Here is a 23,544-nt window from a genome sequence, read left to right as displayed (position 1 = left end):
GCAAGCAGTTGTTCCATGGTTCAGTAATGTTGACTAGTATATCTATGTATTTTTGCAGACCTGACCTAGAATCAGAGAGACATCCTAGAATTAGGAAGGGAAATGTATTTTTGAAGTGAGGGCTGCAGCCCATGGATAGATAAAAGTTGTGTGTACGTTGTCCAACAGTTCTTGTATCCCTCAAAAATAAGTTCAAAAGAAACACTGCCACTGAACCTACTATGTGGGTTCTCCACAGTCTTCACAGTTTGTGCATATGTATTTATGTATGCATATAAGCATGAATGTATTCTATATGCCTGTCTATTTATCTTTTGATAAATGGTATGCCTGATTGTTTTTTCTTATTTTTCACTGGAGGCCAGAAGAGTAAAGCAGCAACAAAGAATAACTTACTTACTTACTATGTAGACACAAGTGTACAGATCGTGTTATAATAAACAGTACATGCTACAGTAGCATTTGTCGATTTGTATGTCGTAGAGCATTTTACTACTATCAATTAGAGAAACACTAAGAGTGATGATACTGGTACTGACGTTCTATGTGTGAACTGGTATACAGCATTTAGAACTTATACAATTTTGCAATATCACCCTTTGCAAGACAGAGATAAGTACCCTCTAAATGATTTCAAAACTACACAGAAATGTAAGCTTAGGGGCAGTAGAAAGATTTGTTTTGTGATAACAGACACACTGTTGAAGCATACTTAGGCAATAACTTTACTAGAAATACATTTCTCTGACTTGATGAATGTTTGAGTATTTGCCAGGATTTTTTTTTAATTTGTGGTGCCTGCCAGAACATTTTCCTATGTGATGGAGCTGGTTCCAAATATTACCTACAGATATTCTGAGCAATGAATCTGCAGATGATTTTTTTTTAATTTGTGGTGCCTGCCAGAACATTTTCCTATGTGATGGAGCTGGTTCCAAATATTACCTACAGATATTCTGAGCAATGAATCTGCAGATGTGAGATTTCCTAGAGATTTAGAGACACAAATATGAACAGTGGTGATCATTCATTACTTAGACTATATGGTAGGAAGAGCTGTTTTTGAGAAAACTGTGATTAAAGAATCTCATTCCACCCTGATGGTACCAGCTTTACAGAGCTATAACATCACAGTTTGGCAACCCAAACAACACATTTGTTTAGCACCTCCCCACTGTGAATGTATGATCATGATCACTCATGACAGCTTCTAAACTGTAATACTGCATTTTACTGTTATAGTGCATCACTCAGTGACAACTTGTAAACTGCTATACTCTGTTTTACTGTCATAGTACATTTTAAATGGTAGCAAAATGAGTTATTCTGCAGCAACTTAGTAGCTCTATCCAACCTTAACAAAAACGTTTGGCAGCTTGTAAATTGTCAACATGGTCAATGTTCCCTACAAGGTGACACCTCGGGCAGCTTCCCCCTCCACTCCTCCTTTCTTAAAACTGCAGCTTTGGATGAATAATTCAAATCATCCAGTGAAGTACAACTGGCACTTAAACATGGAAATGATGCACAAGGTTACAAAAGCTGGGTCAGAATACTTCATACATAGCTAGATTCAAAATGAAAAAGTACAGTAGATTCAAAATGAAGTGAGCTGCTACATGGGCAGTCTTAACAATGTCACAAATAGCTGCCTTGGTAGAATGAAGACCAGTAAAACACAGAGCACATGAGAACTGATAAGAAGAAAGACAGAGTTCTTTAAAAAGGCAGATGTTATACCATAGGTTTATAGGCTCATAGGAGCTTACTAGGCTAACAGCTTAATAACCCTTACAAGTCTAGCAAATATAACCCACTTTTAGCCAATATATGGCCCCTAAGGGAAGGGGATGGCATGGGTTTGTGACTATGCCTTGAGTATGTTACAGATTGCCCCTGTCCATAAGGAACATAGGCACTACCCCTGGTGTGAATTTGTTATTCCCCATACATTGATCCAAACTGCATTTGAAGAGGGCCAGGGAAAGGCTGTCTTTAATCTGAGTAGTAAACTTGTTCCAAGGAAGTGGCAATCTCTAAAACACATATCTGTCTCTCCAGCATGTTTTGTTTGAGTCAGTAACTAAGTTTAGATCCCTAGATCAGGTGACCCTCATGCTGTTTGACTTGTGGATGTGTAGCCTTGATTTGTGAGTGCCTTGTAGGTCAGGCATAGGTCACCCCTTAATAGTCAGTTGGAGACACAGTAAAGGGATGGGGCTTTTAGTCTACCTACATAGGACTTGTTATTTACACCTTGTATTTTCTTTGCGAGGAACCTCTGCAGTTGCTCCAGCTGCTGTAAGTGCCTAGTCAAGTACATGCCAAATGGCACATTGCACTCAATTATTGGTCTAATGAGGGTTGAGTACAGCAGGACTATAATTTCCTTGGAGCTGGATGGGATACTTTTACTTATAAGTTGTCCCACATAAGAAGGCTTCCTCACCACTTTGGGCACATAGCAGTCAATGCTTAGGCTACTATCTGTCTGTGTACCTAGATCTCTCACCTATGAGTCTACTCTTAGGAGGTGTGCTACCGATGTTGCAATTTGTAGGGTTATTTCACTTCCAAAAGGGTATGATAATGCATTTTTTCACATTTAGCTTTAGGACATGGTTCTGTCTGACCTAGACCTGCCTGAAGGATGTCTACATCACTGGGGAGTTCACTGATTGCCCCCAGCTTGCAGTTATCAACAAATTTCGTCATCCAGAGGCCTTCCATATTAGACTTGACTTCAGAGAAGTATATTCTAATCAGGACTGGTCCCAGCTTTGAGCCCTGTGGCACACCACTAATAAATGGCCTCTTCCTGGCTCTGGATTCACTCTGGATTCAATCACTTTAACCACATATGCCCTCCCATGAACCAGTTGGCTACCCATCTGGTGATGTAGAGATTTATGCCCAGTTTTATGAATTTATTTATAAAACCTGCATGGGGAATTGTGTCAAATGCCTTGGTCAGGTTGAGGTAGGCAGTATGTACTGTTTACCCTCATCCATGGAATTAGTGACTTTCTCAAAGAAATCCACCACATTCGGTACTCATGATCTGTCCTTGACAAAGCCAAACTGGGCTGGGTGCAGTGTTTGGAGGATGTTCATCGTGTTTCACTGCTGCAGTCATTACACTTTGGTTATCCTGCCATCAGGCGGTCCTGCAGTCGGTCAGAGTTCCAAAGTCTTGGTCCGGCGTCGGTTGCTGTCGCTTCTTCCCTGACGTCAGTGCGCCAGGGGTATATAAGATGCAGCCGACGCCATTTTATTCAATCTTTCTTGACGCGTGATGCCTGAAGCAAAAGCAGTTTGCAAGTGCCGGTCGGCCAACTCCTGAGATTTTCAATTCGAATTTCAGAACCGAAGTCATCAATAAAGCTAAGTACCCCATTGGGGAAACTTTTTCTTGCCTCAGACCGATGTCAGTAAAAGTTAATAATTGTATTTCTTGTGGGAAGCAAATACCTCATAAGGATTTTCATTCTCACTGTATTCCATGCCTAGGCCCAGACCACAACATCACTAGTTGTCGGTTTTGTGCTAGATTTAACAAGCGCACTATTAAGCGTCGCTTTGACTTTGCTCGCCATTACTTTTGCCGAAGGTTCAATTATACCATGCCGTCGGAACAACCGACGACCGGAATTCACAAAAAACACAAAGACAAGGATAAGGACAGGCATCCGAGGCCCAAAACTGATGATGAATCCTCTTCTAGGCCAGTCGCCGGTTCACCGGTTCTCAGTGAGGCACTTTCGCAGCCCCTGACACCCGCTATCTCAGAGCCACAGGCCGCCTCCGACTCCCACGTGGAGACAGCTAGGCCTCTGAATACTCAAGGTATTGGGCCTACAGAAACTAACCCCTCAGATGGGTCCAGAGCCACTGAGCAGGCATCGGCTTCTGAGGGTGTTTTCAGACCTTCACAGCTTACCATCAAAACTACAGCCAAGTATAAAACCCCTTTAAAGACAAAGAAGCGAGTACAGCATTCACCTGGACAGGCCTCCATGCCTAAAAAACAGATGCTCAAAATGGCTGAAGACTTTATTACTCTGATCAGGGGTTCCCATCCCCCTCCTGATAAAAGGCCTAGGCAGGATACAGACTATAATTCCTCTGACCAGGTTTCCATTTCTTCGGATTCCTCTTCAGACCAGGGATACTCCTTACCCCCCCCTATGAGGACTCTGATGCTGAAGAATCAATCCCTTCAGCCTCTCCTCCTGAGGATTACTCTTTTGGGGAAACTTTACATACCATGAGGGAGCATTTCCATTGGGAGGGCCAGGATTATTCAGAATCCAAGAAAAGGCTCAGAGATTTCCCTTTATTGCCTCAGCACAGGCCCCTTGCTATTCCACCAGTGTTAGATATTGTGGATGATGTGTTCTCTGAATCCAGTTTAAATCCAGATTCATTGCCCCCTGCTCCAGTCAAGCCAGACAGGTACTACAGAGTCCCTGGCTCTCACAAATTTCTTTATAAAAACCCTGTTGCTGACCCAGAAACTATTTCCCAGAGTCCCAAAGGGGTAAAGGCTTCCACAGCTAAAAATCCAGTTCCCTCTGACAGGAATTCTAGAGCATTAGACAGATGGGGGAAGAAAGTTTACACTTCTGCAACTTTAGCAGAAAGGGCTTTAAATTGCCAGTTTCACATGCTTAAATGCCAACAATATTTAATGTCTCTGTTAAAACAGAAAATGCTTACAAGTTCAGAACATCCTGACTATAAGGAAATGCAGAATTTATTGCATGCAGCTGAACAAGTGGGAAAACATACTCTGCAATGTGTTTTTGATTCATTAGAGGCTTCTTGTAAAGCAGCAGTTACAGTATCTGTGATTCGAAGGCATGCTTGGTTAAAAGAACAAGGTTTACCTGATCGTGTTAAGGCAAAATTATTGGATGCTCCTTTACAGCAGGATATCTTATTTGGTGTTAAGGCAGAAGAGGTATTAAAGAAAATGGAGGATAAGGCAAAATCTATGCAAACAGTGAAGGATTTCTTACAGGTGCAGCCACCTCAATTTAGCAGAAATTGGCCTTCAAAGAATTGGTCTTTTCCAGTGTCAGACAGACCACAAAGAGGCAAATACAGACGCCCAAGAGGCAGATCTCAGCCCCAAGGCTCTTACAGACCACGACAGTGGGGTGCTTCAACCCCAAAAGGAGGGGAAGACAAGTCTCAACCTTATAGGAAACAGTCCCAATGACTTCCCCCTTCCAAAGCCAAGCACTTATCTTTTGGCAGCACCCTTAGGGGGAAAACTAGCACTTTTTTCACAAAATCGGCGTCTAATCACCCAAGACAAATGGGTTCTGAATATCGTGTCTCAAGGTTACAGGTTCCACTTTCACACTCTACCAAGGCCAAAAGGAATGCCAGACCTGCCACAAAATCAATGGGCAGAGGCACAAAAAACAAATCACAGCCCTCATGGACATGAGAGCTATTCAAAAAGTGCCACAACAGGAACAAGTACAAGGATTTTACTCAAGACTTTTCCTGATCCCCAGAAAGGACAAAGCCTGGAGTCCTATACTGGACCTTTCTACGCTAAATACTTACCTGGATGTCCCAAAATTCAAAATGTTGACACTACAGCAGCTTCTTCCCATGCTGGGCAAGAAGGCTTGGCTTGTTACTTTGGACCTCAGAGGCATACCTGCATGTCCCTATCAGACAAAATTGCAGAAGATACCTCAGATTCATAGCTGGCTCAATGCATTATCAATTCTCTGCTGCATTATCAATTCTCTGCACTGCCCTTTGGCTTATCTACTGCGCCCAGGGTCTTCACAAAATGCCTGGCACCAGTAATTGCATTTTGCAGACAAAAAGGAATTCAAATATATCCATACTTGGACGACTGCCTTATTCAAGCAGAGAGCAAGGACATTCTTCTAAAACATCTGGCATTTGTAAAAAGATCACTAATTTGCTTAAGGTACACAGTAAACGAAAAGAAGTCAAAACTAGTGGCCTCACAAGAGATAATATTCCTGGGTGCCAGCTTAAATACAACGGCCCAGATGGCTTATCTCACACCAGACAAGCAAGGACAACTGACTCAGTACTTTCAATTGATGGCAACAAAAACCCAACTCCCTGCAAGAAAAATTCTGCAGGCCTTGGGGTTCATGGCATCCTGCATACTACTAATACCATATGGCAGACTGCATATGAGGAAATTACAATGGTACCTAAAAAGTGTTTTTAAAAAGTAATACCACTTAACCCCTGCCTACAACAGGAGTTTCGATGGTGGGCACAGGCATGTCACCACAACAAGGGACAGCCTTTCACTCTACCCACAGCCAGGCAGACACTAACAACAGATGCTTCGGATTATGCCTGGGGAGCACACATGGCAGGAAAATGTATTCAGGGCAAGTGGGCCGCAGACCAAATGCATCTTCACATCAATCAAAAAGATGTTAGCTGTACAAAATGCCCTAACAGCTTTTAAGGACCTACTGCATCCAGGACAACTATTACTAAAGACAGACAACACCACAATTATGTGGTACATAAACAAACAAGGGGACACTCATTCTTACCCCCTCTGCAGACAAGCCATGACCTTGTGGAACACAGCTCTAACCTATCAAGTTCATCTGCAAGCACAATTCCTGCCAGGAAAGAAAAATACTCTGGCAGAGGACTTAAGCAGAAACATCATGGATCCTCACGAGTGGAAATTAAATCCACAAGTATTCAGCATGATAATACAAAAATGGGGGAGCCCAGACATAGATCTATTTGCCTCCCCAATGAATTGCCAGCTACAGAAATTCTGCACAAGGACTTACCACACACAAGCATGGAAAGTGGATGCTCTCTCGTTCAGCTGAAACAGCCTAAAAGTTTATGCCTTCCCATCACTGCCTCTCCTTTCAAAGGTACTCCTAAAAGCCAGACAACAAAAGCCAAACATGATTCTGATTGCCCCAGACTGGCCACACCAGCACTGGTACCCAATCTTAAAGAACTTAGCTCAAGGCCCACCATGGATTTTACCTCAAATATCTCATCTTCTGACTCAACAAAACAATCAGATCCTGCACAGCCAGCTCAAAACCTTAAACCTGGCTGCATAGCAGATTCCTTAGACAAGCAGACAACACCTCTCTCTAAAGCTGTTATGGATGTCATTTTGGAGGCCATTAGGCCTAGCACCAGGAAATCCTACTCAGAAAAGTGGAAGAGATTCTGTGCCTGGAACCAGGCTCAAAGCTTTGACCCTCTTGTCCCAAATATTCCTCAGACATTACAATACTTAACTGAGATGCTGGACAAAGGCCTATCATTCTCATCCATTAAGATCCACGCCTCTGCCATCTCGGCTAATTACAACACAGATCCTCCTATTTTCTCTCATCCATTGCTAAAACAGTACCTCAGAGGGGATAAAAACATAAGACCGCCCCGGAGAGCACCAACACCAACTTGGGACCTAAATTTTGTCTTGGAAAAACTAACTTTACCTCCTTTTGAGCCAGCCAATTCAGCAGAATTAAAATATATATCATGGAAAACTGCTCTGATTTTGGCAATAACCTCAGCACGAAGAGTATCAGAGTTACAGGCATTAATGGCAGTGGAGCCTTTCATAATTTTTCACCAAGACAGGGTTTCTTTAAGAACAAACCCTTCATTTATAACAAAGGCGGTATCCAGTGTGGCTCTTAACCAAACTATTCACTTGCCAACCTTTTATCCAAATCCCCAGAATAAAGGGGAGAGACTTCTGCATTCACTGGACATACACAGACAGTTATGTTTCTACTTGGACAAAACAAAAGCTTTCAGGAAAACCGAGCAATTGTTTGTAGCATATGCTGCAGGATCACAGGGAAAGGCTATTTCAAAGCAGACCATTTCAAAGTGGATAGGACACTGTATCCATTTCTGCTACACACAGCATGGGAAAACTGTACCTAGCAAGATTAGGCCACATTCCACCAGGGCAACAGCCACCTCAACTGCCTACCTTAGAGAAGTACCTACCAAAGATATCCTGGAAGCTGCAACTTGGAGTTCAGTGCACACCTTTACCAAGCATTATCACTTGCCTCTTTATTCTAGATCCAGAGCTGGCTTCACCACTGCAGTGCTGCAGGGCCTCATAGCCACCCCAAATCCTCTATAGAACCAGCCACCCTACCTCAGCTTTGGGATTCAACCCAAGTGTAATGACTGCAGCAGTGAAACACGATGAACATAGTACAGTTTTGTATCTACCATAAATGTAGATGTTTGAGTGTATTCACTGCTGCAGTCCAGGTTACCCTCCCTCCATCCCCTCTTTCTTAGCTGGGACATATCTATGCCTTTCTACCCTTTAGTACATATGTGGTGTATTTGCTGGTAACTGAAGGTTTTGGTTTTATCTTTTTGTATGTTTTATTAGCAATATGTATTGCCTACTTTTTTGGGGGCACCTGACATCTGGAGCAAGAAAAACTGAAGAAAATGGCATCGGCTGCATCTTGTATACCACTGACGCATTGACGTCAGGGAAGAAGCGACAGCAACTGACACTGGACCAAGACTTTGGAACTCTGGCCGACTGCGGCACTGCCTGACGGCAGGATAACCCAAGTGTAATGACTGCAGCAGTGAATACACTTGAACATCTACATTTATGGTAGGTACAAAATTGTACTTTTCCTATGTCATTATTTATCAGGTCCATGATTATTCTTTCTATGGCTTTGCACATATGCAGTCAAACTTATGAGTCTGTAATTTCCCAGATTAGTAGATTGCCCCATTTATGCAGGGGGATGATCATTGCTGTCTTCCACTCTATCAGGAAAAAGCCAGTCTGGAAACTGTGGTTAAGCAGAGATCCTAATGGGCCTGACAAGTCCTGATTTAAGCTGTTTAAGAGGTAACCTAGTATATAATCAGGCCTCATTGAAGTCATATGTTTAGCTTTAGAGAGTGCATTGGCAACATGTTCTTTGGTGGTAATTGGCAATGGAATGGTGGATGGTATTTCTTCAGGGAGAACTGTGGTGATGGGGTGGTGAAATCTGAGCTGAATTTGACTGTCAGCAGATTTGCTATATCTTCTTGCTGAGTATAGGTGATGCCATCTACAACTAATTCCTCACATTGTTGTGTGTTGCTGTTAAGACTGCTGACATAACTGAATGCCTTATGGTTATCTTTAGTTTTGGAGACTATATTTACCTCAAAGTCTGCTTTCAGAGACTTTACTAGTTCCCTAATTCACTTCTTTAGACTAACGAGTAACTTATTTCACTGTTGTGCAGATTCCCTCTTACTTCTCGACAGGATTTTCTTTCTTTTGTTGTACAACCCATTAATGCCAGGGGTCTACCAGGGTGGCTTGTTTTTGTGGCTGTACCTGAGTTTATTTTGGTCTGGTACAGCACTTTCTATACAGTTATTTATATGGTCATACAGGGCTTTTGTGTACACCTCATCATAGGTTTCTGTGTTTTCTGGATTTGGAGGTGTGATGATAGGATGTACTGCCAGCACAGCTAGCTGGAATTTTGTAAATAATTATGTGTCATTTGTGAATATCAAACTGATTTATACAATATGCTTGTGTTACAAATGTATTAGAACGGTATGTCATATGTATATCAACTGATTTGAATAGATGTTTGTGTTGAAAAGGTATTTGTAAAGTGCTTGTGTTGAAAATGCATCAACAGTGTGCCCTACTGGAGAGAACAGAAATATGCATGCACTATTATAAATGTTTAAATGTATATGTTTTAACAGAGGAACCTGGCAGGCAGGAGGTTAGCTTCTGTCCAGCAAACTTTAAAATATAGCTGAAATTAAGTCACTTTATGGGCTAGGCCATAAAGATGGTATCTCACATGTTTCAGTGCAGCCAGAGACACCATGTCTGTACTAGGAAGCTTTATGCATTGTCTTTGGGGTGAACTAATTACTACTCTGGAAGCATGGAGATATGCAATTGTTTTACGACTTCCAGCACCTGCCACAGATCTGAGCAAAAAGCCCTTGTGTGTGTATTTCCTACAGGTAGGTGCTAAATCCTGCCAGATTCCAGCAAGGGGGGTTTACATGGAAGCTAGAAGTCAGATGACCAGAAGTGATGTCATTCTGTAAGCTATCCCAGAAGTAATATTTTAGATATTATTTTAAGAAGTCTCGTAGTGAGGCAGTGCATTCTCTGTTCTGTCTTGAGCCTGACAACAAGAATGACCATTCACCACATCATCTGCTTTGCTCTGTTAAGTAAGTAGGGAATAGTAATTCTCTTAGATTCAGTCATGAATATAGTGAAGTTTAATTTAAATATTGTTTTTTTATTTGTCTGAGCCTGTCCTTCAATATTATTTTAAATATTTCTTGTGATTTTGAACTCTGATGTCACTGTGAACAGATACTTGGTATTGTCTTGTTCTTTTATTATTTATTATTAAATATATTTAAACCTTTCATTATGGCTGATCTTTGTAGGGATATTTATGTTTTGAAGAGTATTTGCATATGTATTTGGTGACACTGAAGTGTAGGCCACTCCTAATAGCCTTGCTCTTGGTTAAACTACCATTTGTATTAGTATTACTATTACACAGTAAAATTGGACACCCTTTGTTAAGGGCCTTAAAGTAGCAGATGAGGGGTTCTGGTGGCAATGATAACTAACTTATAGTCTGGGCAAAAGGGAGCATAGCTAGTAAACTTGTGTCAGCCTTTCCCAGGTGTGTGTGTGTGTGTGTGTGTGTGTGTGTGTGTGTGTGTGTGTGTGTGTGTGTGTGTGTGTGTGTGTGTGTGTGTGTGTAAATCAAATCTCAAAGAGTGTGTGTCAGCTACTTGGGCAGGGGCACGAACAACTGGTTGGACAGAGAGAATGTTGGAGGACTTGGCTTGGAACCATGGCTAAGGACTCAACTCTATAGCTGTGCCAGTGGGAAGTCTTATTGGGGATCTGGAGAAAATGAGGGGAACCAGACTCAGACTGACTGTGTTCCCTGTGTGCTCTTAAGGGAAATTTTGCTTGACTGTGCTTGATGCAGAGAGCTGCATCTGGAGATACTGTGTGTGTACCTGTTATCCTCCCAGTGAACATTCTCCACATGTGCCAATGATGAGGATTGCTGCTCCTTGATTACTGACCAAGAGGTGGAGGGTTGTCACAGGGGGAGCTTGGAAACTAGCTATGCCATCACTTAATAGGGGATAATCTACCTTAGAGAAGTTCTTATAGTTTTTTGGAGTTAGGTAGGAGGACTAATTTTACCTTTATTTCAAGGGAGATCACTTTGTGATCTGATCTTACTAGTGAGAACATCACACTGGAGGTGGACAGCACTCTCTCATATTTGTGAGTACCTGACCTAGGATATTTGTTCCCATAGTAGAAGTGTAGACTTGCTCCAGGGCATTTGAATTTACAAAGTCATGAAATCTTTGCACCTCCATATTAATGTTCGTGCATGCCTCCCAATTAATGGAGGAGTAGTTAAAAATCACCCATGTGTATGGTATTGAGCTGGATAATGAGTAATTCTAGTAACTTCAGATATATGAAGTATGGTTTTCCTGGTTTGAGGTGGGGGCCTGTAGCTAACAAGAATACATTAATGGATTTTTCCCACGATTAGTTGGACATGGAATAGCTCAAGCATGTCCACTTCTGCCACAAAAAAATGTTGAACAGCAACAGACAAGTGAAATGGATTGTGTAAAACAGGCAGTAATACTGTGCGTATGATGTGTGTAGTCAAGACAAGGGATTTGTAAGAAGTATATGCATATTTTAAGATTATCAAGATATACACCCAGAGAAAATTGCTGACATAAAATGCTAGGCCCATAAATTGATATTGCAGATCAATTAACTGGGTATATTATGTGTCAAAGCAGTTCTTCCAGATTCCATTGTACATTATAAAAGAAAAATAATTTTGAAAATATTACTGGGAAGGACTGATAAAAAAATCCTCTGAAAGTACTTACTCTAATGCAATGCGATTTTATAAAGTAGCATTACAGTCCAACAACTTGCTTGCACTAAGGATAGCATCTTTACCAAGTCCAGCTATAAGTTAGAAAATTAGAGGTCTAAAACTGTTAAGGCAAATGGATAATAATGATAACATAAATCGTTTTCTAAATATTCCAGGAATGAAAAGATCTAATGCATGTATTTAAAGAACATCAGTAAAAAATAATGCCAAAAAAGAGAGTAATGAATATTTTATTTTGCATGGTATCTTAGGGTAGTAAGATACTTTATACAAAAACAGAGATGGGGATGAGATTTTTTTTTTGTAATCTCATCAAACAGTGGATCTGCATTGAACATAACACTAATTTTGTTTATATAACTTGTAAAGCAATGTTTGCAGAAATCTTTCCCTCTTTTGGGTGATGTAAAAGAAATTCAGTTTGCAAACAAACTCATGAAATGACAGTTGCTTCTAAAATGTAAATAGAAAGATTGTACAGCTGTTTAAAAAAGCTTCATATTTACACTGGTTCATTTGATTTCTGTTTTTTTTTTTTCTTTGCAGCTGAGTACACGGTTTTCAAGCCGTGGAGATACACCATCAATGTACTGTGAGGCAAAGCTATTTGCACATACATATCAATCCGTGAAGCAGCAACTATCTAAGGCATTGCAAAAATCTGGCCTAGGTACCTGGATAAAGAAGCCTCAAGAACAGAATCAGTTCCTAATAACTCTGTAGAATTTACTTTGCCCTGTACGATAATATGATAAGTAGTCTTGGGAGTGGGAAAGATGGAACAGTTGTACAGCAGGGAGTATTACTCCAAACCCCACACTCAGGATGACTGCCATTAGACAACATGCGATGAAGGCATTACAGCTGAATTCACAATGCAATGTTGTCGCATTAATGCACTGAACTGCTGAACTGTTGTGTTGATGAATGATTCAAAGCCAGCTACCTTCTGCATTCAGCAAAACCTCAGCTGTGAACCCAAGAAAGAACTGAGCTATGACCATGCAAGATTTCTGGGACTGTACAAGGCTAGTCATGTACACCGTGTGGAAGTATATGTGGCTATCATCTGCATTTGTCCAGAATGACAACAGCACGACAAGGAGAATGAACATTCGGTTAGCATCTGGGTTAGGTTGCAAGCACACAGCAAAGCAAATACTAGGAAATAATGGTGGAAATGAAGCCCCATGTGGATGTTTTTAAGAATGAAATAAAATCTTTTCATTCTTCAGGCATGAACTGTGAAACAAGTATGAGCTGATTCCTAACGATGATCCCAATGAAATAATAATTAGTTACCCATTGTACTTTTGGTGTACAGATTAGCCCTTTTGTTTTGTTGTAAGATAAGTGTATCAAACTCTTGTGCGAAGCCATTACTGATCATTTCATTGTATCTACAACTACAAGTGTCACATGTCCACTTAAATGTTTTAGCTACATGATTTCTTTAATTCATGTACGTTGTTGTTAAACAACAAACAGTTTATTTAACACAAAGGATGCAAGAGATGAGGTCTTCAGATATTTTGGATTGTTGTGAGTTCAAAGTGTGCCAGATACATTGTCATGGGTCCTATTTCATTTTTCCAGCATGAAGTATATATTCTTTGTTCTGAGCAAAGAGTCAGAAGGTAGATTCATGTTTTCTTTGTTAGCTTGCAAGAATTTCAGGTATCATTATAGGACCTTTATGTTATGTGTGTTATGACTGACTAGATTAACTCCTGCAACAACACCATTCTAATGAATCTGAGTGCTTTAAAACAGCCACATATTGCAGTGATTGGCTCAGTCTGGGTGGTCTGAAGGCCAGTCAGGAAAAGGAGAATGAAGCATTTGTTGATCACTAGTTTTCAAGAAGACTGGGGCCTGTATCAGTTGTACTAATGTTAGCTTGTTACACCTGTAACCTAATGGGGAAGAAAATATTATTAAGGCTGGCTTTTTGTAGGAAGCTCTTCAAAGGCTGAACTCCCTAGTCAGTGGGTGGCAGTGGTAGGCTGGGCAAAGATGTTTGTTAATTTTAACGAAATGTCTGACTGTATCATTAATGGACAGAAAGGCACTGACTGAGAATATGGGTGAATTCAAAAGTTTTCTTGCAGGACAACAATGCGGTTTTCCCCATAGCACAATGCAGACTGTGGAATCACAGGTCAGAGTTTCATAGCAGGGTACTGTGCCAGGCTCCCCTAAATGCCAGTTTCATTCCAGTAGAACACGTATTTTTTCATTCTGTTATGGCTTTAGCTACTTCAGTAATACTTTGGTACTTCTCATGTTGTAAAATAGAAGCAGTGTAAACTGCTTTCCCTGAATTGTCTATGCTGAACAATGTAGGGTTGGTTTAACTTGGTGTACCCAGGACACTTATAGTGCAATTTCACTAAATTGCATTTTCTGAATGCAGTTTCAGACTCAACGAATGTCAGAAACTAAAGTCAGAAAATATTATTTGTTTATTTATTTTTTTTTTTGTGAGAGGAGAGAAAGACCCTGTAAATGTACATTCAGGGAGATTTTTCCCCCTCTGCCCCCCCCCCCCCCCACTAACTACGAGGTTACTTCTCGTTGTGGGAAAGGGAATGCCCTCAATACTGCAGCATCCTGAAAAGCATCAGTTAAGTGTCCCTATCAATAAATTATACCTTAGAAATAACACTGTCACTGAAATGAATGACCACACACAAAATAAACATCTAATCACATATGAGAAGTTTGTCTCCATCCCCAGCAGGGATATGCATGAGGAACATTGATATCATGTCATAAAGTTTCCCATGAGAAGACACATATAATCTTTTCTATGCAAAGTTGTTTTCCAGTGAATTCTAGTGTACTAGAAGGTAAAAGCAAATGCTCTTTTAAGTTGGTTTTGTAGTACTTCTGGTAGCCAACATTCTAATTCAGCACTGTAGAGATGCAGTGGCTGGTAGGAAACAAAAATTGATCATTTTCAGCATAACACTACAGAAATTTATTTTCTAAACTGGGTAAAGCATAGTTATTTTATTACCTGTAACCTGTTTCATTAACAGGTCTGTGAGGTTAGCCTAATAAACAGTCTGAGGTGAGCTGACATCTGAAGACAGAACCAGCACAGTAAAACAATGTGGATTATGGGTACACTCCTGCAAATAAAACACAATAAGCACTTCTGAAGCTTTTTAACATTTGTTATTTATGAACTGAACTCTGTGGGATTTGTGGGTATGATATATACAGTACATTTGTATTGTCATATGTCCTCATTTTATTAATGAAATTTTCTCATTTGTGTTCTGTAATTATTTAGACTCATTTTCTTCACTGTATTCTTTTCATTTTAATAACATACTACAAGACATTCCCTCCTAAATCTATTATGTTTAATCCTTTCTAGGAACATGTCAGTTTACTAGCACTAGTTATATTTTAGAGAGTGTATAAATGTCCAGAGAGCCATATGTATATTAGAAATTGCTAATATGTATAAGACAGACTAAGCCAGTAAAAACAGGTATTTTACTAAAATGTTACTGCTTTCTTACATTACCATGCAGGATTTTACTTTGGTGTACCACATTTCCTTTTTAGACATTAATTATAAATACATATTATAAATAAAATGGGAATCTGTTCCCTCTTGTGTGGGAGAGAAATCTCAAATACTTTTTTATTGGAATGACTGACCACAGAAAAAAATACTAACTGTATTTAGTTTCTATATATTTTTATTACATACAATCCATCTAATATGAAACTGTATGTAACCTAAAGGAAGGTATGTTAGGTAGAATTTGTTCACAAGATCGCTTCCTATTTCTTCTCCTTAACTTTTAAAGAGTAATAAACTTTTACTATCTTAGAAAATATGTAGTCTTTATGAGCAAGTTGCATCTTTAGGGAAAGTAGGATGCTGGATGTGTACATGTGAACACAAGTGTATTGCCTTTAGTTTATGAAGGTATAAAATAATGTCATTTTTTAATAGATGAGTTTTGCACATGATGTTACCATTCTGCTACGTGTAGCTGCCATGCCCATGTCAGATATATATATATTTTAGGAATAAAAGCCCCTACTGATATGTTAGCAGGTTAGTAATTTCTGTATCAAGAGAAAAGTGCAAAAATATATAGAAATGTAAATAAAAGCATGACCGAATGGCAATACTGTATCAATGGATGTACATTTGTAATATTTGTAAAAAAATATGAATTTACATATGTGAATTTGCTGCTAAGTTCTGTAAATTGCACTTCAGTGATACCTGATAAGTGAATGTTTATGTTTAAGTGAATTAAATATAAGCAGATATGTGGTGTTTGCTGCATTTATTAAAAACATGGGTATGCAATTGTACTGTTTTTCATCACCTTCACTTTTTCCATTACTATTACATCTTAGATATGAAGTTATTTACTTATTTAGTCATTCATTCATCCATTCTTTGTCAATGATTTGAGAACAAATGGATTGAAAGTTAAAGTTTAGCTTTATGACATGAAATAGACAGCAGCTTAAGAGACGATGCCCAACTGGAAATTTCGGCTGCAGTTTCCATCTAGCTACAGTATTTACATTATATTTGGCACTATTATTAGAACTCACATACTGTCTGAAGAAGTCTCAGTGTCAGCAGTATCAGCTCTGATCACTATAGAAACTAACTTTGAGATCGCAGTATCGCAGAAGAAGTAGATATATGAAACAATAAAATGTATCCAAGTTTGCTCAAACCTGAGTGCACATGCAAGCGTCCAACTCCAAGCAGATAGCCAGTGACCATTTGAAATGCAACTAGCTAAAGGGCAACCATATAATTTAATCAGGAACCCATGATTTGGTTATGTCCTACTTAACTATGTAGGCAGGGCCTGATATAACCATTTACCGCAGCCTTCTTCAAAAGTGTGTCTGTGTGTGTGTGTCCCCATGTATTGTATACACACATATTTGTCTATGTGTGAATCTATGTGTGCTTTTAAAGAACTCCAAACCTCTAAAATGATGCCGAAGACTTGAAGGTGTACTGTGGGGTGAATTATCTCAAAATAGGCAATCTTTCAGGGAAGTGTATGCATTATTACATCCTACTTTTGTGAATTGTGAAATGTCAAAATAGAAAGGGTGCTGATTTCCAGTGGTTGAGATTTCAGCACATCAGATCTGGTATGTTACAATGACTGCTGTGGTCCTGGTTTATGGGAGATAGAGAAGAGCACAGTATGTTTTAGTTTTGTTTTCCAACTTTTCACTGCCCTCCACGTTTGTAAGAATTTCAGGTATATATATATATATATATATATATATATATATATATGTATGTATATATATATATATATATATATATATATATATATATATATATATAGTGGAAGGGGATTTGGAGGCGATAGCCCCCACACTGGAAGCTGCAGGGATCTTGCCCTTCTGCGAAAACCATTATTTGTGTGTTGTGTTGTGTAAGGTTGGAAATCTCACTGTTTTGAGTGTGTGACTTCCCAAGGTTTCAAACATTTTAGTTTTTATTAATCCCACATGCATTGAAATAGTATGGAATTTCTTATAATAAGCCCAACATTTATTTGACATTTTATTACAATCACTGCCCCACTGCCTCCCCCCCCCAGCCCTCTAACAGGCTAGCAAGCAGTTGTGAATGTGTTATGCCACTTGTTATTTTACTCTGATTTGTATAACTCACTAACAACTCTGAGCTATGGAAGGTCACACCTCTAACAGTCAACACACATCCTTACATTCTAGAACATTTTCTGAGAAATCAACTTAAAAGTATAAGCTAAATAAATATACATATGTGAACAGTAAATGCTATTGCAAACATATATGTTATCAGTAAAAAGTCTTCTTTGCTGTGATAGTACTGCATTTATAGTCTTTTCATAAGTTGCATAATATATTATAATGTATGTATACTCAGAAATGTATTTATTTCTCTAAAGTTTCACAAACGATATTTTATATCTTGGAGACTGTACAACCAAGACATAGAGTGAGTGCAGTTTAGGGGTTCAGCACAGCCAGACTTGAACTTTCACTTGATAGCAAAAAACTCCTTTCTGAGCACTTGCTTATTGAGACATTTACAGAAGTATAAAAAATTTCTGCTTAGCTCTATAATTAGCAATATAGATAGCACTGAATATATTCCAAGATGTACAACATACAGTGCAAATACCATTGATGGTTTTTGTGATGACCATGCCCTGACCCAGCAATCAAGGAGCCTCAATCCTCACCACTAACACCAGGGAGGTCATCTCATAGAAGAGGAAAGGATAACTAATACACACAGTAAAGTACAATTTCCCTTAAGTGCACACAGAGATCACAGTCAGTCTGGGGCTGGCTGCTCCCTTGCTCACCAGGTCCCCAATAGGACTCCCCACTGGCACAGCTATAGGGTCCAGGTCTCAGCCTAACTGGGCAAGCTAGAACCTCCAGTACCCTCTCTGTCCAACCAGTGCTTCGTGTCCCTGACACAACACACACACACACACTTTGAGATACGTATTTATACAACTTCACAGACACTCCTGGGAAAGGCTGACACAGATTCTCCAGCTCTGCCCTTTTACCCAGACTATATGGTAGTAATTACTGCCACCACCCAGTTAATAATATCAGCTACTAAAAGGCCCTTAAAAGGGTGTCCAATTATTACTGTGCAATATTATTATCCAATGGTAGTATGACTAACAGTCAAGGCTTACTTTAGAGTGGCCTATTACAATAATCTCTATAAATATGCAATGTACTCTAGAGCTTATCTCTACACAAAACAGCCACAGGTAGAAGGTTGTAAAAATATTTAATAATAAATAATTAAAACACAAGACAAAACTACTACACCACAGAGATATCTAAGAGTTCAGAGATCACACAGAAACTTAAAGTAATACAGTAGGACAGGTCTGATTTCAAAGAAAAATACCTAATTAATCTTTACTAGCTTTAACGATTCCTACAAGAAATCACAGTGCTAAAACTTACATGTGAGCACAAGGCAGAGTGCTGAAAAGTTGTATATCCAAGATCAAAATGCTTCCAGTCTCTTGTGAGAAATAGTATTTAAACATTACTAACAAACATGTCTCTGAGGCCCTTCCCAAACTGCATCATTTTTGACACTTAGGTTTTCCCAGTATTCATATTGCATCATCTTAACACCTGGTCTGAGTTATCCGGCCACAAACTGCATTATTTAGCAATCTAACACCTGCATAGGTTCATAGATTAGTACTAAGCTAACTGTCCTTGCGAACCATTTTAAGCCTAGCCAATTATCCTTTGTGAGACTCAAACTCTGCACCTTGTGTTTGTAAGGCAAACACCTTAACCATTAGGCCACCCTCCCAATCCCAAAACTTGTATATCCACAGAAACTTACAACAATAGACTTTTCACGTGTATATTCTAACAGAAACTAGAGCAATAAAGCACATGCCACATCTAAATTCTGGCCATAAACTTTAGCTTTAAAACAATGGGCATGAAATCTTCATCCAGCCGCCCTTGAGCCGAATTCTAATATGAAAGGGTACAACATGCATCACTGGGCCAGTAGAGTGCAATGTTGTCACATATTTTGCAGTTCCACATTTCACGGTGTTCCTTTACACTCAAGAAAACATGACTGTATTTTACATTTATTTACAAATGCCAGAATTATATATCAAATTCTATTTGAGTAGGCTGGCAGCGTTCGCCCATATCTCCCCAGTCATTACAGTTTTCTCCAATATTATCTGAGGTGTCACCTGATGCCATGCAATAGTTAATGTGCATATGGAAATATTGCATATCTCTAAAATTATTTCTGGATACCTAGCAATATCTCCAGTAAACTGCATTATACATTTCTCTGCCTTCCACCATGACATTTCACACCATGACTCCCAATAACACAACTCTCTCAGTTAAGAATATGCAAAAGTAAATATGATAATAGCAATAACAAATGTCATTGAGTAATACCTTCACTACAGGACATGCAAGATTAACAGCTTAATGTCACTGTGTTACTTATACATTGCCCTTTTGTATGCTGCCTATTATTAATTGGTAAATCACTTGGGTAAGGAAGCCAATCCCTAAAATGTCAGGATCCCATAAGGAGCTTTGGGTATTAAATGGAAGCATACAAAGTAGGTGTTATGTGGAATGACTGAGATGAGGAGAATTCTGTGAAGTACTGTACTGGCCATAGCTACTGTGATTCGATGTACAACAATAACCATTAACTCAGAAAGAACACACTAAAGGAAGTTCAAAAACAATTTAATTTATTCCCCATAGCACCTCAGCATAGCAATGCCTTCTTCATCAACATATTACCAAAACTATTTATTCATGCAACTCTTTCAACCAACTCATTAATTAACTAATTAATTAATTAATTAATTAACAAAATAATTCAAATGTATGAACGTATTAAATATATATTAAATGGTGTTACTAGTTTTACAATTAAAAGTCAACTTAATTATTCGAACCCACAGAGAATATTATGCTCAATTTTAAAATCAACTTGGTTTCCAACTTTCTTAAGTGTAAACATTTATTGCCACCTCTGCCACTTCTAACGATTGTCAATACCAGAAATTTTACTTAATCGGTTGTACCACCATGTGGTTCTTTAATATGTTGAGTGATGCTACTTCTGGGGAAATCACTTTTAATGTCTCCTGTGTGTTACTGTATCCTAAATGTCAAGTGTTCTTAGTGCCTGCCTCCATGACACTTTGTGGTTTAATTTAAGCACAGTGTAATGTTTCAATATTTACTATAATAAATTAGAATATGGGTTCTTAAAATGTAGTCTAATTTATATTCCTTTTTCAGCTACTAATACTTTTAAGAAAAAAAGCAAATGGATTTCAAATCTAATGTGAACAGCTAAAAATATCATTCACCCAGATGGATCTTGTAGCAGAATACAAGCAGAATGCATTGAACTTCAGATTCAAGGTTCACAAATTTACACTTTAAAATAAGCAGTCACTTATAACACATTAAAATAGGTAAGAGGGAACAAATATCATGTAAGAGGAAACAAACAACACAGGGGGAATTCAATAAAGCCTACACAGGTTTTTGTGTACACATTGTGCCACGATGTGTACATGAGCGCAAATGGTTTTAGATTCAGTAGCGCCACTTAGTGGTGCGCAAGCACGCACAAACAAGGAAAGTTCCATATATTGCAAATTACCTTATAAGCAGGTGAACCTTATGCAAATGACCCAGGTGGAGCGATCCAACAAGCAGAAAGGCAGCCATGTAGACCCTGTGTCTGTGTCCGTAGTGTACAATGCAATTTTCTGCATACAGTGGTGTACACAGAAAGAAGGGGATGTAAAAGTCCACAAATATGGACATAACTCCCCTGAAATGGTTAGATCAGATACATTGATGTGTGAAAAATGCATTGTGGTTATCTGAAAATGAAAGGGAATATGTAAAAATAATTTTTGTTAATGATTTTGGCATGTTTGCACCATGCGCTGCAGTACACAAACATGCCTAATTGAAAAAAGAAAAAAAAGGAATAAAAAGTATTTTATAATATTTGTCAGAAATGTATTATAGGATGTTGGGTCAGGTCCATACAATAGTGCATTGGTGCTGTTGCCTAGTTCATGAGGTAATGAACTGTGTAGTTACCATGGTGTCAGCATGGATATGCATGCAAATTATGTGAATTTTTTGAATCAGTAAAAGGATCAACCATGTCCACAGATCCCTTTTGTGTAGGCTTTTACACCATGTTGATATTTTCACTGAATGTGGATGCCAGCGGGGGGGGGGGGGGTGCTGTTAGTTTTAAGAATGTTTTAATTCCTAGTGTGCATGTTTGAGTGGTGCGTGTCATAGCTGAGTGTGTTTGCACAAAAAAGACCACTCAGCTCATAGTGATGGCATAGGTAGCAAGTACTTAAAACTGGTTATATTCAATTTTTGATTTTGACTTTTGTATCAGCTGTGGTACACAACATGGCACAGAACACCCCATCATGCAATAAAGTTGGGCCAGTAAATTATGTTAATTAGAATTTAGGCAGGTGAAACGCATAATTAGCCAATCACACATGGTGGACCTACAGCAAACCTGTATGAAGTATGTATGCACACTACATTCTGATTTTTCCCCAATACTCTGGACCATTGGAGTACAGACTTGGGAGTTTTAACTGACATAATGCTAGGGGCTGCAGGAGGTCTGCTACATATGCATGAGCTAGAAACTGACGTCCATGCTGCTGGTGCTGCTAACAATAGGCCTAGGCTGAGAAGGAGAAGATTGTTCAGACCTAGGGTAACCTTCCAAGAGCTACATGAGCTGGAGATTGTAGAGAGCTAGAGGGTGGACAGGGACATATTACAAAAACACACTGAGCTCTACCACCCTCAACTCAGAGACAACAGAAGGGAACCCATCCCAGTGGAAACAAAGGTATATGTAGCCTTTAGGATACTAGATACAAGTACTTTTCAAAGACCAACTGGGGACTTAATGGGGGTGTCACAGGCATCTGCATCCAGGACACTCCACCAGTTCCTGGATGCTATGCTACCACATGCCAGTGAGCACATATCTTTTCCCCTTGCCCTTGAGGTGAGAGCCACACTATGCAGCACTACTACCATGTAGAACACTACCTTGAGGTTCGGGGTGCCATAGACTGCACCCATGTACACATCAAGGCTCCACCTGATGAACAGGGTAGAATCTATGTTAACTGCAAAGGGTACCACTCCATCAACTGCCAGGTCATGTGAAATCCCCAGGGGATTAGTCTGAATATGTGTGCTGGCAGCCCTGGCAGTTATCATGATTCCCATATCTGGCACACATTACAGCTGTACAAGATGTTTGCTGGGGGGATATCTCACATGGCTATTTACTTGGGGATGCTGGCTACACCCTAGAACTGTGGATGATGACACCCATCAGAAATACACACACACACACATACACACACACACACACACACACACACACACACACACACACACACACACACACAGAAGAACTCCATAATGAGGCACATGCACAAACTAGGAACATCATATAGCATGCATTTGAGCTTCTGAAGTCACGGTTCTGGTGCCTAGATATATCTGTTGGAGCCCTGCAGTATTCACCAGCCAGATGTGCACATAAAGTCACAGTATGTGCTATGCTACACAACATGATCCTGCAGAAACAGGTGCAGCAAGATCAGCAAAAGGAAGGGATATACAGCTCCCCCCACCAGTGCCTAGGTCACCACAGCCACAGTCACAGGAGGACTCAGAGGAGGAACCCCTAATGTCCCTGTAGGTAGATATAGGCATGCTCAGTAAACCCTGTTTTGGCTAAGAGGCAAAGCATAGCACATTCACTGACAACCTAGGAACCTAGGACTGATACCTTACTCCTATTCACATACAGAAATTTAAAATGATGGCAGGCAACCCACACATCCTGTACCTACCCATGTATTGGCTGTGTACTGCTTGCATCTCACAGAGTCAGCCCTGAATT

At 39.6% G+C, this 23,544-nt stretch overlaps 1 protein-coding gene across 1 annotated transcript in view; it reads left to right on the top strand.

The window, feature by feature from the left end:
* Positions 1-16,307, top strand: part of ADARB2 (adenosine deaminase RNA specific B2 (inactive)) — a 976,728-nt gene extending 960,421 nt beyond the window's left edge. The window contains exon 9 of the mRNA XM_044064698.1: positions 12,549-16,307. Within this exon, the coding sequence (XP_043920633.1) occupies positions 12,549-12,725 (177 nt within the window). The 3' untranslated portion in view covers positions 12,726-16,307. The remainder of the gene's footprint in view (positions 1-12,548) is intronic.
* Positions 16,308-23,544: the final 7,237 nt, after the last annotated feature.

Source organism: Protopterus annectens, chromosome 3.part0 (genome assembly GCF_019279795.1).
Source record: "Protopterus annectens isolate FY-2018-M chromosome 3.part0, PAN1.0, whole genome shotgun sequence".
NCBI classification, from domain to species: Eukaryota; Metazoa; Chordata; order Ceratodontiformes; family Protopteridae; genus Protopterus; species Protopterus annectens.
This window is presented reverse-complemented; position numbering and strand designations above follow the sequence as displayed.